This window comes from Anser cygnoides, chromosome Z (assembly GCF_040182565.1).
Source record: "Anser cygnoides isolate HZ-2024a breed goose chromosome Z, Taihu_goose_T2T_genome, whole genome shotgun sequence".
Classification (NCBI taxonomy): Eukaryota; Metazoa; Chordata; class Aves; order Anseriformes; family Anatidae; genus Anser; species Anser cygnoides.
Genome location: NC_089912.1, coordinates 63,248,954 through 63,267,610, shown reverse-complemented (window position 1 = coordinate 63,267,610; position 18,657 = coordinate 63,248,954). Strand labels below are relative to the sequence as shown.

The 18,657-nt window shown below is 53.6% G+C and overlaps 1 protein-coding gene across 2 annotated transcripts in view; it reads right to left on the bottom strand.

Moving 5' to 3' along the window:
• The window catches only part of CNTFR (ciliary neurotrophic factor receptor), a 178,071-nt gene that overhangs the window by 101,248 nt on the left and 58,166 nt on the right, over nt 1-18,657 (bottom strand). Inside the window, exon 1 of one of the 2 annotated variants that reach the window (XM_048048546.2) lies at nt 15,468-15,626. The exons of the other annotated variant lie outside the window; for it this stretch is intronic. Coding sequence (XP_047904503.2) covers nt 15,468-15,584 — 117 coding nt within the window. The 5' untranslated portion in view covers nt 15,585-15,626. Of the gene's footprint in view, nt 1-15,467; nt 15,627-18,657 lie in introns of those variants that run through there. 2 annotated transcript variants of the gene reach the window in all.

Below are 18,657 nucleotides of genomic sequence, written 5' to 3'. Positions count from 1 at the left end.
GGGCTCAGCCATGATATAAATCAATGGTTATTCCGCAGGGATGTGACAGAGCAAAAATTAGACGTAAAATTTGCCAGACGGCGAGAAACGAACTCAAAATCTTTGCCGTCTCTCTCAAGTCGGGGAGGAATTCCTGCCTTAAAGGTTCAGGATCGCGTGCGTGTGCGTAGCTTAACATAATGATGTCCCCTGGGCAAAAGGAGAGAGAAGAATATTTAAAGCCTCCCGCCACTTCTCATCTTCCATCTATCTAATTGCACCCTGCTGCAAAGAGGCACCACCGCTGCCCCTCTGCACACTCAATTAGGGTCTTTGGGGACCGGCTGCGGTGCCTCGACGGCACTGCCACCCCCACCCTGCAGCACCCGGGGGCCCCGATGCGTTCGCGAGCAGATCGGGCGTACGGCTGCGTGCCTGCAAGTGTATTTTAAAAATCAGACCCTGCTGGCAGGCAGCTCGCAGACAGCGAGCGGGGCCAAATCCCATGAATAAATTGCTTGGAGCGAGTGGTTTGACGCGCCATTATTCATAACTAATGCAGTCCTAGTAAACAGAAAATGGAGGCCAAATCTGCCTGTATAGACGCCACTGACCTCATCTGTTTTCATCCTATTTGGTGAGTAAAATCAGAGCAGAGGAGAGCTACCACCATCCTCTAAAAGGGGAAATAGACGAAAAGCACCTCCTAGTTTCCCTACAGCGAGGGGACGAGGTGGGAGTCTGGGAAGCAAGGACATGAGCCGAACTCATGGTTAGAGCAGAAATTTGGTCTCACCACTGCACGGACAACCAAAACCAAACCACCACCCCTCCCACCCCTTTCCCAGCATTACAAAAATCACTGCTTGCACGACCCACAGATAAAGTAGAGCCAGTGGAGGAGATGTGACATCTACACCCTCCAAAGGAGGATGCTCTCTCTTTTCCCAGGAAGCAACTCCAAGCCATCACAACGATCAGGGCGCTGAGCTCCCACCCAGCCAAATGCCCGTATCCCCCCATTTTCCTCAGCTCCGTGGAGGTGTTTCCCCCAGCTGTGCACACCAGGCAGTCAGCAGGAGTCGGGACATCGGAAGACGAGGCAGGGGCAGCGGCAGGGGAAGTCCTCATGGGCAAGCACAGACCCACCAACCACACCAACAGCCGAGACACCAGCAGGAGCTCAAGCAGGATGAGATCGAGCTGATAAATCATGTGCTTTGGACACCTGATGGGGCCCCGAAAGTCACCTTCTGCTCCAAAACCAGGTTGCTCTCTTTTTGGAGAGCAGGCAAGCTGCAGTGCACTTCACTGCCTCTTCACAGCCCAGCTTGAGATAGCCAGTGAAATTAAAAGCAAAACAGAACAAATAAAAAAAATCAATAAAAACAAGGAAGGGAAGAGGAGCAACCAGCCACTCTTCCACCCAGCACAGCGACTGTGGGCAGCCCAGTACAAACATCAGCCAGCTGGTTAAAGCAAACACCAGCCACAACTCATGTGGTTTCACACAGCAATGACCAGCAGAGTCACTGCCAGGGCATACTCATGAGCAGAAAACCCGAGTGCAGAAGGGAAGAGAGAGCTCCAAAAAGCACAGGTTTGCTGATGCTGATGCAGCCTCCAGAGCAGAAGCTGCCTGCAAGAAGCTGAAGGGTTCAAACCACAGCACGGTTGTGCTGGTTCTGCTGTTTCTTCTGCTCTTTAAGAATGATATTTATTTCAATTTGGGCAATATGTAGGAAAATGGTGAAGTTGGTTGTGATCACTCTTCCCTTGCTTCCTTTCCCAAATAACACAAAGTTTAAAGACATTTCAGCTGCAAGCTGCTTCCACTGTGAAGATCCCAGCTCAGCTCCTCCAGAATTCACCCTCGGGGAGAACTGAGCCATTGACCTGCAGGCTGCAACATTCATCTTCAGTGCAAAGGGAAATACTTCTGTAAATGACAACAAAAATTTATTGCTCTGTTTAGAAGTTACAGCCCATTAAAAAATTGCCCTGATTTGAATCATTGACTTTTCAAAATAAATACTATTCTTTCATCAATAAGCTCAAAAAATAAGCTAACCACAAAACCCTTTGGAAAAAAAGAAACATAAAAATGATATCTTTACACATTAATAACATCTATTGATCTAACTGTAAGCATATGTCCACATACATAATTTCACCACATCGCTCATCAATAATACTCTACACTTTTCGTATTAAACTCTGCTATTCCCATGAAACCAAAATCCTAAGTATTTTACTAAAAAGTCCCTTGCCATTTAAATGCACAATAGCTGCATTTGAAAGTATTAGCACTAGGACCATATTTAGTCACGCAGACCAATATTAATCATTCATAATGTGAACGGGGCAGAGTTGTAGTAATGTCAGAAAATAAAAGTGTTTCTATCTGTAATAAAAGCAACAGCGTTTTCTCTACTCCCTTTCGCTGTCCTCTTAATTATGTCTTAGAACCTGAATTTCATAGACGGCCGAAATGACATTTCTGAAGAAAAGGTATTTTGCTCTGGAGCAGCAGATGGGATTATAAAATGCTGGCATGGGCCAGTTTCTTGCAGGGTGACCCAGTATCGCCTCTGCAAAGAAGCGGCGTGCGTTTCCAGCCTGTTGGAAAGGTCTGAATGCTTTCTGCACGGAGGCAGACTGCTGGAGAAGCACCTCAGTGTTTTGGATGAGGATTAACGTACTCTAATCTGTTTATTAATGCTTTGAAGAGGGCTGAGCAATGAGGAGGAAAAACTGGCAGATGACAATATTATTTAGGCTAATCAAGAACATGATGGATGGCAGAGACCTTCAAAGCCAGCAGCAGCACGAGGCAGCGAGGAAGCCCGGCGTGTTGATAAATGCAAGGCACCGCTCGCTGCAAGGAGTGTTTTGAACTAATCACACACATTGCTGCAGTCTAAATTAGCTGAAACCGGCCAGCAAAGTGATGTCAGCCTTCGCTCTGCAGCCACTGCTCAAACAGCAAACAAAATGTTAGGTTATATATGAAGGCAGAGGATTATAAAATACGTGATGGTGTAAATCAGCGGCGTGGCCTGACCTGGAACGCTCCAATCAATTCTGGATATCCTGCATAAAAAAGACAGAGGAAAAGGGTTTCTGCTCAGAGACAGGCAATAAAAGCAATGAGATGTAGAGAAAGAGCAGAGTGCGAGACGGAGAAGTCAGAGACTTTAATGAAAAGGAGGCGGGTAAACAGGAAGAGGAAGGAGGGGTAGGGAGCAATGAGAGATGGCCGGTGAACGTTTCTCCTTACCCTCAAATATCAAGAGGGTAGAAGAGTCCACAAAACTGAAAAGGAAAGGCACTTGGGGCTGATTTATTTACACACGTGGGCTGTGCTGCCTCGAGCATCACGCAGACCCAAGGCATGAGCACCACCAAAACGCTCTGAAGGTATCTCAGGTGACCTGACGGCGCACGGTGGCACCGAGACACGCTGGGGAGCAGAGCAGCAAGGGCGAGGGCAACGCCAGCACGAGGTCTTGCAGACCAAATCCACGTCCAGCCAGGAGAAAACAACCCGCTCCCCGCAGGAGACCGCTCCCAGCTGGGCACAGCCAAGGGTCAACCCATGCCCTGCAGCAGGCAGCTCCTTGCTACACCCCTGAGCTGTATTTAGGTGGTTTTTGACTTGGGTTCTCTCTCTTCCCATGCCTCCCTCAACCCTGGGTGGGGAGCGTGGCTTCCAGTGCATCTTTAAGGCCCCGCAGGGCAGTGGCAGATTGGGGTGGGGAAACTGAGGCTGGGAGCCCCGCCGAGTGCAGGGCTGCAGCCCTGGTGCCACCGGGATGTTCCTCCACACCGCACTCCCCACATCCTCCCGCTGCAGCCTAAAGCCCTTGCACGTCTCTCCATCTCTCCCTTTCCCGTTTTTCCGAGGCCCGGTGATTTCCCAGCTGATGAACACATTACCACCTCATTCGGCAACGCCTTGGAGGCGCTCACGTTTCAGGCCCCGGCGAGAAAAAGATGAAGTATGAAAATCCCTTTCCTTTCCAATCCAGTCCTCCCAGCACTGGCCAAGGAGCTGATGCAAAGCGCCTCGGAAAACACACAGAAAACACCGGATGCGAGAGGCCGCGCCGAAGTCGCACCATATGCAGGTGTCAGGGAAAAAGGTCTCCTGTCTCCCACGCCAGGCTGCTATCTCCATCCCACAAAGCCTGCCCGACGGGGGCCAGGACCAGGCAGGGAAGCAGTGCAGGATGCGACCTGGCCCCCAGCCTTGCCTGTTTTAAACCAAAAGTCACTTTTATCCCAGGCACAACTGGGGAAAGCGCGGTCCCCTCTGCCTGCCCTTGGAGATACAGGAACGGGGGGCAAGGCATGGGTCAGGACAAAGCTAACCGCCAGCCCAAAGCATCTCCTGGTGGCGTGTCTGTCTGCAAACAGCTGTGTTTCTACCAGAAATGCTGCAGTTAAAACTCATGATGCACCAAGAGCTTTCCCTGCTTCCACAGGCAGTGGCTCTGGATGCCCCATTTGGGGCATTATTTAGGGAAGCATGAGATGAGCATCATAGCCATCGGAGAGGACCAATGCTGCTTAGGAAGGGTCACTCACTCCTTCCCCATTTCTCTGGTCCAGGACGAGCAGGCTCTGCCTTGCCCACAGCTGACCAGATCTTCCAAAGACACTTGGTCACCCCAGTCTCACAGCCACACAACACTGGAAGAAAATCATGCAGGCACAGCTGGCGTAAAAGAAAGCAGGACAGAGGTTTCTTTAGCAGTGGTGGCCCAGTCCCTGCCCGTTTGACATTTGCTCCAAACCAGTGAACTGCACAGCGTTTGAACTTTTGTTTAGACAGATAGGCCTGTGTATTTAGAAATCCTTGAAACTCATCCATCTGCAAAGACAGCAACTCCCGATAATGCAAAAGCTCCAGCCGGGATGCTGAGCTCAGCAGATCTCTCTACAAATGATTCCTATTAAAGTAAAAAATTACAATGCAAGCGTCTATTAGACAATCCAAGTCTGACATAAAAAAGGAATTAAAAAAACATAATATATTCATGCCAGCCATCTTTATAGACCACTGAGGAGCTCAGACAAGGCAACAGGACGCCTGTTCTTCATCGCTTGCTTGGTTCTCCAACCCACCCAGAGCAATGTACTCTGCATCCTGCCTGGCACAGCCATCCTGACGGGGTCTGCCCTGCTCCTCACCACCTCTGGTGATGAGACCCCCACCTCCTCACCCAGCATCACCCCTCCTACAAGGAACAGTGCTCCTGGAGTGCAGCTTGGACCTTCCTCACAGTGTTACACCCAGGGTTCATTGCCCCAGGAACACGAGGAAGGATTTTTCAGGGAGTTCTTTGCATCTCTGAAAGCTTATGGCATTTTTTATTTGTTTCCTTTCCAGGCGCAATGCTCCTAAACCACAGCCTTAGGGATGTGAGATGTGCACAGATCCTGAGCTGGTTGGTCCAGCATCAGCAGAGCACCAAGAAATTCAGCCCGAGCAATGGGTATAGCCACTGGTCCTGGTCCCACCAGCACGAGCAATGAGATATGGCTATCGGGACCAAAGGAAAAACCCCACCATCCTAACCACGAGCCTAAGGACGGGCTGAGGGGAGAAAGCTGAAGGAGAGCACTCCCTGAGGTTTCTCCGGAGAGTGGGAATGCCAGGGGGAGCCTGTCATCATCGTGTCCTCCTCCCTCCTGGCACCTGGGCAGCAGAAACACGCTCGGCTCCCAGCCCCCCAAAGCCTAAACCAGCAGATTATCACGTTAACACTTCAAATGTTTAATTTCCTGCTACGATTACATCGGGTTTGCAGCAGGAGAGGCGGGAGGGGGAACAATCTAAACCCCGAGCAGCTCCAGAAGCGCCATCCCCAACCTGGGGGCTGGATGTGGCCACGGGAGCCCCCTGACTGCCGACCTCTCGGGCCAGCAGCACGGTCACCCTCCATCCCGCTGCTAAAATGAAAGGTCCCTTTGTTCGGCGGCTCCAGAGATCTCCACAGCACTGCGGAAACATTTACCGCGACGTAAGAAAAACAAGGCAGCTGGTGTTTGCAGAGCAAAACGGTACCCGGCCGCAGAGAGAGGCCTGGGGGGGGCACGGTGAAGAGAAAGGAGAGAGAGGAGATGGGGTAGGAGGAGGATAAAAATAGTGGGAGCAGGGAGGAGAGTGGGTGAGAGCGTGGGGGAGTGATGGAGAGAGAGAAGGAGAGGTGAAAAGCACAGGAGGGATCTGGGAGAGATGGGGAGGGAAGGCGAGAGCACAGGAACGGTGGAAAGGCAGTGGGACAGAAAGTGAGGGCGTGGAAAAGCAAAGCAGGAGGGAGAGCAGGAAAAATTTGCTCGGGAAGCTTCAAGCCGCGTGGCACCGAGCTGCCTCTGCCCCATCCATCGGTAGACGTGGCTGGCAAACCCGGCGAGCTCGCCCTGTGTGCAGGAGGCGGATGAACAAGGGAGCCCTGCAAGTGTGAGGTGGCTGCACAGCTCGGACACATCCCTCCCCTTGCCCAAAGCCCTACAAAAAAAAGCACGGCACTGGCTCCATGGCATCTTGCACCACCTCCGTGGCATCTTGGGGAGGGGACAGGGCAGGGGGTGCCAGCTGCCCATGGGGCCGGGGTGCTTTCTGCTCGGTGCCTTCCCCAGCAGCCGCCCACGAGTGCCATTATTTATAGCTCGCTGCCTGCCTGCCCCCCTCTGCGCACCGAGCTCAGCTCGCCCTCGTGCGCGGGGAAGGAGAGGGAAAGGACCGAGCTTCAGGTCAGGGCCAGGAATAGCTGCCAGCGGCCAGAAATAGCTGGTGCCATGCTCGGCCCCGGTTCTTCGAGAGCCACTGGATGGGAGCGCAGTGTTTCCAAGATTTCAGCCCCGGCAAGGACGGGATTGATTTCTCCTTCGACTCATGTTCCGCCCCCGCTGCCCCCCTCAAGGCTGCTCTCCAGCTCCAAAAAAGCTGCCGGGTGGAAGGAGCAGGTGGGAAGGGCAGGAAAGCAATCCAGCGGCGGGGAGGGGACGACTGACCTCCGGAAAATGTGCTGGAAAAGCAAGCGAGGCAGGTCGCGAGGAGGGACGGGTTTCAGCACCTGCTGCCGCAGCCCCCGCCGCTGACCTGGGAAGGGGCGGCGCAGGGGAGCAGATTCCAGAGGATTTTGGCAGCGCGCGGTGATCAGCGCGCACTCGATGACTCCTTCGGGTGCCTGCGAGGAGCTCAGCACATGAGATCAACGTGGCCGGCGTGCAAGGCACGGATACCGTCACGTGCGCCCAGCCGTGCCCCCGGGGAGGCTGTGAGCCTCCTCCGCGCCCCGGTGCGAGCAGCACCAGCCCGCGTGTCCGCTCACACGTACAGACAACGACGCATCCAGCTCCCACCTGCACGACTTCACTGGCTGCCTGCAAACCTCCCCGTGCCCACCTTGCTCCGAGCACGGCTCCTCTGCCCCGCGGCAGGAGGCCCTCGCCCTGGGTTGGCCGTAAGGAGGTTTGAAGAACAATTCCTCCATTCTCCGTGCTCCTTCTCTCCGGAGAAGGCTCTGAGCACCCTCTATCCAAGCTGAAACCAGCCAACATCCTGATGGGAGGAATACCCTACTGCCCTCCCCTGCTTTATTTGCTTATCTCAGGGCTGTCCTCCCCAGTCTCTTGCTGTTTTTTGGGTACCAGTGCGGAGGAGAGCCGTGTAACCGCAGCAGCGAGGAGCGGCGCAAGGAGGCAGCCAGCCCCCGGGAAGCCTCCAACCCCGGGACGTGCAGGTCGGGGCCGCGGCGGTGGGAGGTCGTGCTCGCACAGATGGGGAGCGAGGAAGGGCCAGAAAAGACAGAGAGAATAAACAGAAAAATGAAGGATGCCCTAAGCGAAGAGCTGAGTAGGAAACATGTGGCGCTGGTTCAGACCTTTCCACCTTATGCGAAAATACACACGCACGCAGATATTTCAGGGGGTGCTGGCACAGGGCTGGTGGACATGTTTTCTGCAGGTGTTCCCCATCACCTCCAGCTGTCCCATCCTCCTAAGGTGGCTTCATCGCACACAGTGCGCAGGGTGGCCCCAAAATCTGCTCACTACTAGCGCCCCGAAGAGCTGGGCACTGCTGCGAGCACACAGCAATCTGCAGCATGCACCCTGGGTGGGGGGAATGCGCATCCACCTGTCCATGCAACACCAAAGCTGGGCCCGGAGCCCATCCGCTCCCTCCCCAACCACATCCAGGGACTGCAAGAGCTCCTTGAATCTCCTCCTGCTTGCAACACACCCATAAGCTCAGCACGTGGCTGATCGAGGACCTGTAGAGCAAAGGCTGAGCAGCATCAGCACGAGGAGAGGCACATCCCCACGGGGCTGGGATGAGAGCAGGGAAGCGCCCAGGTTTGTGCTAGCAGCCATCTGGGGCAGAGCCAGCCTCTCCTTCACCCCAGCGTGCAAAACTCAGCCTCTAGTTTCAGGGTGTTTTTTGTTTAGCAGGCTACGCTCCAGCCTTGGAAGGCGAGTCCCTAAATAAGCCGAGTATTTTTGGCCGCTCTCCCTCCAGCCTAGGGCTGCCCTTTGGGAAACGCACACCCCGCAGCCCTCCCTGCCCTGGTAACTGAATAGGCTGCTGCTCCTCCGGGCCAGGAAAGGGATTACAGGACACGCTTTAGGGCTTGAATTCACAACCTTCAGCCCTCTAGATTGGCAGCAGCACCACGGGGCCGCTCGCTCTGCAAGCTCTGCCCTTTGCAGCACGGGCACCCCGTGCTCGGGCTCCGGCTCTGATCCGGGGCAGAACCCAGCACCCCTCCGGGCCTCGGGCAAGTCACAATTAACTGCTTTGGAGGTGGCAAGGAGACAAATGATTATAATTTACAAATAGACTTTATCTCAAAATGAGCGCCTTACCAACACCTATTGATTTCCGCTCCCCCCCCGGAGAAGTCTCTGCAATTAAGTTGTCACATCCCTAATACCCACGTAAAAATGAGCCGGCACCAGCGGCTCCCAGAAAACCTCACCCGCGCAGGATTACGAAACCCAGCTGCTGAGCTTCCTTTTTACCCCAGAATTAGCAAGAGTTCAAATTTATCTCGCTGTCAGGTGGCAGAGCTTTTATCTCCATGGGCAACGCAAGGGGGAGAGCAAGTTTCTTGGGCTTGTTTCCTGCTGATGAGAGCACTGTAGCTGTTGCAGAGCTCAACCCCGGCTCCTGGCACAGAGGTGAGATTGCCAGAGAGGGGATGCAGCTGACAGCACCCCACCACCCTGGGAGTTTGCACGGGGATGGCATGAAAAACCTGAAAACCCTGAGCTTCTGCATTGCCACCCAGCCCCAGCTCAGGGTGGGGACAGGGGAGGGCAGACGAGGAGAGAGACAGCACCAAGAAAAACAGCAGCAGATGGAAAAAAAAGCTCCAGGAGAGACAACGGTGCGGGAGATTAGGAGCGGGTCTGTGAGATTTAGCAGAGATCGGGGAGCCAGACCCAATTACATGCCACACACTCCATCCACGAGTGCCTGGCTGCGGTTCATGTCACTGATGCGGCGTATAGATTTGATAATTGCCGCCATGTAGACGGGATAATCTCCCCCTTGCCACCTCCTGGCCCCGACGTCGCTGCAGCCGGCTCAGCAGAGCCCTGCACCGCTGTGCGGAGCCGGGAAGATGCACGCATCCAGCCGGGCACTCAGCGGTGGTGCTGGGCGCTGAGAGCATCCCACCCCTCTGCATCCTTGCAAGGGAGAACCCTCCACCGCCCGCCCGGTGAAGCCGATGTCATTTATTGATAGTGTCCCCTTGAGGCAGGCAGGGGACTATGCATGAGAAACACTCTGCTAAGCATAATAAAAGCGAGGGGAAAAGCCACGCTCATAAAACACCAAAGAGGAGAAGCTGCGAGGGGGCACTGGGGGTGCCACGGCTCGCTTTGTCACCTTCTGCCACCCCGAAAGACCTTGCAGCATCTCAGCGCTGAGATTGTTTTACTCGTGGTGGGACACCCGGGTGCTTCTTGTTTGCTCCCAGCACGACGAAGTTGTCCCCAAACCCCGACCAGCCAGGCTGGGTCCTGGCTGGAGGAGGAGGGTGGCAGGCGAGCTCCTTTCCCCCCTTGGAGGTGGAGGGAGGTGGCAGGGAACGTCCATCAGGCACCTGCCAGCACGGCCAATTCACTTCCATTTGGAAAATTAAAGAAATAAAATGAATCGTTTTCTTAATTTGAAAGGGTGGCAGGAAGCAAATACGCCTTGGGTCCCTGCCAGCACTCGGAGATCTGCCGCCGCTGGCTCGACCGCAGGGGGAAATGCCAGCCACCTCTCCTCCTCTCCCTGCGGGGCCGAACGGTCCCTTCCTGGGGGCTGCGAGGGCTCCCAGTCTGCTTCCATTGCCCCCATTTTCTGAAACTGGTGTGGAGCCTGGGGCAGCTGGAGCAGACGAGGCCAGGGGGAGAAGGATGGCACAGCCCCTGTGCCCAGCTGCAGCCCCACACCACTCCTGGACTCGGTAAGACCCCAAAGCGTTGCCCCATTTATCAGACTTTTATCAGACATCTATCAGATTAGCCACGCAAAAATCTCCTCCAGCTTAAAACCCCTCAAGAATGCAGAAAGGGAGGCACCTCGTATCCATGCTCTGCCCTTTCGGGGTGCTGGTTCCCATGAACCACACACCTCCAAAACACATTCTTTCTGCCAGGGGCCAGCCAAAGCTGCATCCTTTTCGGTTCAGCTCTAGAAATGTTCCCCCTTGCCCTGATTTTCATGATTTTGGGGACACGGCAATGCTCATTATCGCTCCCCATCTCAGCTGCCCTCAGCTTGCAGAAACTTCTCACAGGAGCTGGCCTCAGCTGGGCTCTGCAGCGCCTGACCCTAAAGGATCTGCTCCTGCTTGGTCCATGGAGGGAGAAGGAGCCACCAGGAGAGGACCTGGCTCCGGGACGGGAGCTGCACCCGGGCTGCGTGCTCCCCCCCGCAGATGCGTCTCCCTCGCTTGCAAGAGACAAACATTGTCTCTCATTGCTTTTTTCCTCTTTCCCCCAGCCCGACCAAGGCGAATCCCCAAATCCCAGCTCCTTCCTGCCAAAGACATGTGCACCTGCAGAGCAGCTGGTGCCAACATCCAGAGCAGAGCCAAGCACAACAAACGGGCTAAAGAGCCCTCACTGCACAGAGACCAGCTTACAAAAACAGCCGTATTTCACCCCAACTCTATTAAACTGTCCTGGGTTATTGCTCCATTTCCTTTCCCACCACAGAGGATCAAATGAGATTTCTGTGGCCGCACAGAGATGCTCACACGTCTTCCCTTCAGCTGCCCCTTCTGTGCTCCGCGCGGGGTGAGACCCGCCTTGGGGCAGCATGGCTTTGCATGCAAATCATTTCTGCTCAAAGAGGGGTTTTCACGTTGGGAAAACACAAGTGGGAGCACATTCCCATGCAGGGCTACCCGACAGGGCACCCAAACCCTCGCTAGAGCTTGAGAGAGTGATGCAAGCTGTGGCCTCTTTGCAAAGCCCAGGAGGTGCCCGCAGGATCCGACCCACCTCAGTGCCCGGCTCTTTGCACAACAATTAGCACAACCGGTCATTAGCAGAGGAACCGGGCAGAGCTGTGAGCATCCCTTGTTTTACCTTCATACTTAGGGGTTTTCTTCTGGTGGGTCAAAAGCCCACTGCAAACCAGACTCCTTGTTTACAAGTCAGAGAATGTAAAAGCTGCACAGGAGATTCAGGGCACGGCTCCCATTAATTTCACCAAGTTTTACACATCCAAGGCAAGAGTTTTCAACAAAAAAAAAAAAAAAAAAAAAAAAAAAGGCTTGCTTCAAGGTAAAAAATAGCCAAGAAAAATGAACTTCACTTCCACAGGCTTTCAGGAAGAGAAGTATCTGAAATGCAACAGTTCTTGCAGGCACTCTGTGGGCTTTGCAAATAGATAAGGGTGTTTGGAAACTGAAATCATGAAAATTTCCACCGCCTGTCTTGTCACACAATATCTGCACACACGCTAGTCTCAGCCACCAGCAGTGTCTGGAGAGGAAACGCAGAGAAAAAGTCCGAGAAGTTTAATGAACTGTCACAGCTTAACAAACTAATCCCTGCTTATGCTCACCTCATCCCAAATGAGAGACTGGGAAAAACAAGTGTGCAACATAAGGCATCTATCTCTTATCTGCATGGGCAAATAATTGAGTGGAGACTCCTGGGTCACCGCAAGGCACCGTGCGCCACACATGACCAGAGCTAAGCAAATACCTTAGAACAATTTCCCATGAAAACTTTGCATCTGTTTTCCAGAAACACTGCAGCTAAAGGTAAGAAACGCGCATGGGAGCGGCGCAGCTTGCAAAATGGTCCCAGAAAGCCAGCTTTGAACGAGGCAAGAGCGTGCACACGGTGGATTTGGTGCAGGAAGCTGCTGGCGCTACGGGGACCTGGTGCTGCTCATCAGCCTGAAGCCCCGATGTCCCGGTGCCCCAAAAACCTCATCCTTGGCTGGCAGGGCTGGGCACAGCCAGAGGGGAACAGGCAGGTCCCTGCTGTGAAAGCGAGCTGCTCCGGAGCGATGTAAACACGTGCTGGCAGGAGGCACCGGGTAAATAGCTTGCAGCAGCACAAACCCCGACCAGTAGCATTTTCTGGGCAAAGCAGCATCCAGGCTTTCAATCAAAGCTCAAGGCTTTATTTTCTTAGGCTCTTTATCACGCTGTCAGGAGGCTTTACCTCTCCCGTCTCTCTTATAAACACACACACACGGGCTGTCTGCCCCCAAATCCTCCCCTCTACATAAACTGCTTCCTGGCCGTTCCCAGAGCAGAAAGGGGAGAAATTCATCGTGTGAAACTCCAGCCGCTCCGATCTTCATAAAAGCCAGTGTCAGAATGCAGCACCATATTCTCATAACGTGGACAAGTTTCAGAAGTGCCTTCAGGACACCTGGTACCTAACTAGAAATGAATGCAATGACACTGGCTGCTGGCTTAGCTGAGAGACGAGGTCTGGATGCGGATGCTAAATCAGCCGTTAATCCCATATCCCAACAAGAGGCATTTCTCTTGCATCTAGGCATTGCTTTTCTGATATTGCAAAGAAAAGCCTGGTTCCAGCTGATGCTGGGCTTGCTCTAAAGCAGTGCAAATACTGACTGTGCTGCCGGTCTGTCCCGCAGGGGTGGCATTTCTCCTCCCTGTCCTGTACAAGTTTTCGGAAATACAAAAATGATTTGTGAGAAAAACTAAAGTGCACAGGACAGAAAAAAAAAAAAAAAAAAAAAAAGGAGGGAGCTGGGGAAGCGTGGTGGTGGTCCCCAGAGGAGCAGCAAGGAGAGAGAAGGCGCGGATTTGCTTCTAATGTCTTCCCTGAGAAGACATCCAGCGGCTTCGTCTCAGCCCCCCGTCGCCGCTCACACAACACCCCCAAGACACGATCCTCCGCAGGAAAGCAAAGGGGGCGACGGGATCTGCTGCCAAACCCTCGCGTCTCAAAGAGGGGGGCGAGAGGAGAGAGCGGAAATGAAAAACAAATCCCGGAGCCGGGGATGTGCCGAGGGGCGGCTGCGCCGCGGCGTTATCCCTGTCGGCAGGGTGGGCTCCGCGGGAGAGGGGATTAACTGCTGGCATCCCGAGGAGCCGGCTGGGGGGAGAGGGGAGCTGCTCCAAAAGGCAGCAGGAGGGCACGTCCTGCTGGGATGGGTTTTATCCCGGGGATGGCAGGGGTGGACGAAGCACCGCTGGGATCTGGAGGAGATGAACCCCGCACCATGAGTCCGTGCCTGCCCCGTCCGATGTAGGGGGTGTGAAAGGGGTGCACGTGGAGGAAGGAAGAAAGAAGGAAGAGGGAAGATGATGGCATTGAAATATAGATGAGATGAGATGGCTGTGTAGACACTTTTAAACCTACCCAGATGGGAAGACACAAATAACCAGGTCCCCATGCGCCATTAGCACATCACTTATTAATCACCCATTAATGAGCGGGCTGCAGATAGAGTCCCATCTTCTCCTGCTATGCTATTTTTTGGTGATTTTTCCTCCCCTCTCCAATTTTCTGCCAAGAAACCCCTCCTAAAGGCAACACCAGAGAGTTGTGCTTTCATTTCTCTTTTTCTTCCTTTCAACCAGAGCTTTAAAAGAAACAAACACAAGCAGAATCATCTCCACAGCAAGTTTCCCTCTGGTCCTTTTTTTACCATTTCCTCCACGTAGGACTCGCTGCACACCGATGAAAGCTCAGAGCCCCTTTGGAAACTTGCATGCAGCTTCTCTCCGCAGCTCTGCCTACAAAAGCACATTCAAACCTCTAACCTTTTTTATTCCAGGCAAATTATTTGCAAAGTGAGCACAAGCCCCCAAGAACACATTACGGCTCTGTTACTATTTGCTGAATAGCTTCAATGGGCCAACAAGTTGCTTGCAAAATTATCTGTTTTTCACCCATAACCTCTGCGGCTGACTGCTTCTCATGCCATGGGCAAGGCACCAAAAGAATAATTCTGCATCGGTGTTGAAAATAGCAGTACCTCCTGCCAATGCTAATGGGTTGCAAGGTATGAGTAGCCACGCAGCCCTTTGCTCAGGTCAGAGATACGACTTGCTTTCTGGATTCAGTAATAATTTCAGCAAAATCATGGCCACAAGAGATGCAGTTTTGAAAGGAGTCAAGCAACTCATCACTCCGCTATTTATAAAACTTTAAAAACAGGCGTACAAACATAAAAACACCCCCCCCACACACCCCACACACACTCATACACATACCACCTTATTTGATCAGACCTCATAAAAACCAGATGCTATCTTGGAAACTAACTTCCTTGGGAAAATAAACCGTCTGTAGTAAATCCCTGGGCCGGCACAGGCAGCTGCCCCGGTGCGCTGTCTGCACGAGGTCTGATGCTCTGCCTGTCTGAGGACACACAGGGGCAGCCTTAAAGCTCTCTGCAAAGCTCCTCGGAGCAGCAGGAAGCGGTGAGATGTCAAGTAACCGCTAACGGGGAGTTGGACTTGGTGCCGGGGTTCGGGGTGACGGAGGCAGCGGAGCTAAACTAAACAAAAATAAAATAAATGTGGATGTCAGCAGGTTGTCAGTGTCTCAAGAGGCACCATAACAAAACGCGTGCAGCACAGGGCTGGCGGTAGAGCGAACAAAGGGCTGGGTGACAGCAGAGGCTCTGTGCCGCGGGCTGTCAGCGCCCGGAGGTGGCGGGGCCGGGGCTGGAGCTGGCGAGCAGGAGGGGACGTGGCCAAGGTGGGAGCGCAGGGGCTGCGGGTCGCTGGCACACACCAACAAGCACAGCCCGGAGCCACCGCGTGCTCCATCGTGTTGCCATCAGGGATGTGGCCAGCATGGCATGAGCTGGGCTCCTGCACGCTTACCCAGGGTCTCCCCGAGAAATGGGTGCTCGTTCCCTCGGCACGGAGGGATGCCTGACCTGGGTATTTGGCAAAAGGGAGGAGGTGGAGCTGTCGGAGCGGTCACGAACACCCGCAGCTGCGCAAACAGAGGATGTGACTTACCTTGGCCCCCTCCAAGATCCTCTCGGAAGCTTTTTCCCAGCTCAGAGACGAGGACGAGCACTGTCCCAGCAGGGCAGAGACTACAGCTGCCGTCCCAGACCAGCGCGTTAAATGCATTGGCTTGGGATAGGACCGAGCACCGACAGTCACCGTCAGCCCAGCCCAGCCCACAGAGTTTGCTCCTCTGTTTTAAATCTTGGATTTATCCGTGTGATCAAATCTAGCTTTCCTGCCAACAGAAAAGCTGCTGCAGGGACCGCGGGCCAGCGCAGCCCCACGTGGCACGGTGCAGGATGCTGCTGCAGCTTTGGTCTCGTCCCCCATCACGGCATCCCCCCAAAAAGTCACACAAGCCCCGGCTGCAGCGCACGGACCAGAACAGCAAGCCCAGACCCTTCTCCCACGCAAAGCCCAGAGCCTTTAGCAGAGGCAGTGCAGGCTGCTGCCCTCTCTTAAATCACCCCGGGTGACAGAGAAGCCATCAACCAGCACCGTCCCAAAGCAATCCCAGGGGCCTGGACGAGCGTCCGGCATTGTGCAACCCAGCGCAGCAGCCCAGGAGGGGTCCAGCATCCAGTTGGACGCGCAGGAGGAATGCGAGGCCGGGATCCAGGAAAGCACATGCTGATCTTTCAGCACCCGAGTCCTCCTGACCCCTGTCATCTAGAGGAAACTAACTTCAGATGGCGAGGGAGAGAGGAAGGGAGAATTATCCGCGCCGGAGCCGGGGGGAGCGGGATGCCTCGGGGCAGGCTGGCCGGAGGTCGCACAGGAAAACGCCGTGTCGGAGCCTGGACGTGAACCCGAGTGTTGGCAGGTCCCAGCCCGGTCCCCAAAAGACCTTCCCTGGCGCTGCAGGCAGGAGAGGAGGAGAAAGCTCTGGCCAGCGACCCAGGAGGTGCAGGCTCTGCTCTGGGCTCTGCAGCAGCTTCCGGCCCGGGGAAGGGTGAAGGTGTTCCCAGCTCTGCCCTCCCCATCTCCAAATGAAGGGAAACTCAGTTTTTTTGCTAGTTTGCCTCCCCAGATTGTCCAGTGCGGGCAACGGAAGGAGTCCGTAGGTCCCTACAGTAAATAAAGACAGAAGGGTTTATAATCCTGTATTTTTCAGAGGTGGGAGCAAGGAGGAGGAGGGGGGACCCATCGAGATCTCTAAACCTTTCTTTCCACAGCCTCCCTCGGACTGTTTCCTCCCATATTTTTGTGCTACTTCAACCAACATTTATTTTTGGAAAAATAAACTAGAACAAATGACAATAAATCCAGGGGAACTGCTGGGAGAGCTCCAGTTCCTGGCGGGGACCTCCCGACACCACCAAACCCCCGAGCCCATTCCTGCGCTGCAGGAGAGGGGGGACGGTGGCAGCAGCAGGGTCCTGGGCTCGGGGCGACTTCTCATCACTGGCAGAGATTGGATTCAGACGCAGAGAGGGGATGGGGAACCACGGGAAATCCCCAGGCAGGGGGAAACACGCAGGGGAGACTGAATTCAACTGCTGCAGGGTTAGGACCAAGGATGCTATCGTAGGATGAAGCACTGAGCGCGTCAGAGAAGGCGGCACCCACAGCCACACAAAGTCCCAGTACTCTGAGGGTACTCATGTCACACATAGATGTGTTTTCAAGTGCATAGAGGGCTTGGAGGGCCCTCTTCTTCCTCCCCAGATAGGAGTTTGCAAGGGATGAGAATCTCTGGCAACTAATGCAGATGGAAAAATATTTCAGTGAATCAGAAAAATAAAAAGAGAGAAGACCCTGCAACATGTTATTTCCTGCCTGTTTCCATTTCCTTTCCTATTTCCATTAGGTGAACCATCTTAGAATGATCCAACAACCAAACCATCACACGAAACCCCAGCAGCAATCACAGCAGCTTTTCTTTCCAAGCCATTTTGCAAGCTTTGGAGACACCTTCCAATGCAAAATGCTTTAAAGGGTCAGCTCTAGATGATGACAACTGAAAGAAACAGCCCCTTGAAACACAAACTCTTTGCTGAACTGCAAATACAGCCATGGGGACATGGCTGACCCAAACCATCAATGCCAAGGCAGATGTGAGCTGATGGCTTCCCTTGCTAACCACCATAGGCTGAGCATGTCTTTATTTCACCTCAGATCCCTAATGGAGTCTCCTAGGTTGTTTTGTCACCCAGGACCATATAAAGTTTATTAAAATATATAAATAATAAAATAAAAATAAAAAGACAAATACGTTGCAGTCACTATCCTGAGTCAAAGCTCCTGGCCACAGATCAAACGCACGTATTTCCTGAACAGGGCAAGACAAGTCAAAACGGCACAAAAGAGGGAGCCAGACCATGTAGAAGAGAAATGGGCAGGCAAAAACAAACAAACAAACAAATCTATTTTCTTAGGACTGATTTCAGAAGACAGTTCTGACAAGCTATATATTACATCAAAGGCAGGGGCCATCTCTTGCCAAATCTGAGCAGCCCTGACCCGGTGCCCCCCCAGACCGAGCCCTTGTTCTAGCAGAGCAGAGGGTTAAAGTCCCGATTACAGAATTGGAAACACAGTTACCCAAGAGAAAAATAAACCAATTACAAAAAAAGCCAAAAACACAATTCCAGATTATATTTAACACTCAAATTCCTCTTTAATTGCTCCAGTGTCTCAGCCAGCTTGCAGGGGAGGAGCGGGGACTGGCAAATTAGCTCCCCCCCAGCGCCGCTTCCCCCTGGGGAGCTTTCCGAATTTACATTCCCATTGTGTTCTTTAATTAGTGCATTCCTGCAGCTTTTCTGAGAGTCCCAACACTTCCAGGGCCATGGCAGTACTTTATAAATAATACGGGAATATTCACTGTATGCTCCTTTCGCTCCTCCCAGCATCCCGGTGGCTGTCGGCTTTCACGGGGACCACACACGGTCCTGAGCAGCCCACCGCTGCCAGCCCCAGAGGTGGCTTTTCCAGGGGATCTCGGTGACCTCCTCCTTCTTCTTCTCCCACCTAGCATCTTATCTGGGGTCCCACCATCCCAAGCAAGTGATGGTTTTCTCCCAGGCAAATTGTTCTGAGTTCTGGGTGTCCCCGCAACATGGTCCTCGTGCCGGTGACAAGGGCTGGGATGGCACCTCCAGAGAAGGTCCCATGGCCCTTTGGCTGTCCCATGGCTCAGGGACGTCCAGCCTGACCCCAGCAGCATCGTGCCACGTAATCCCGACTCTGATAG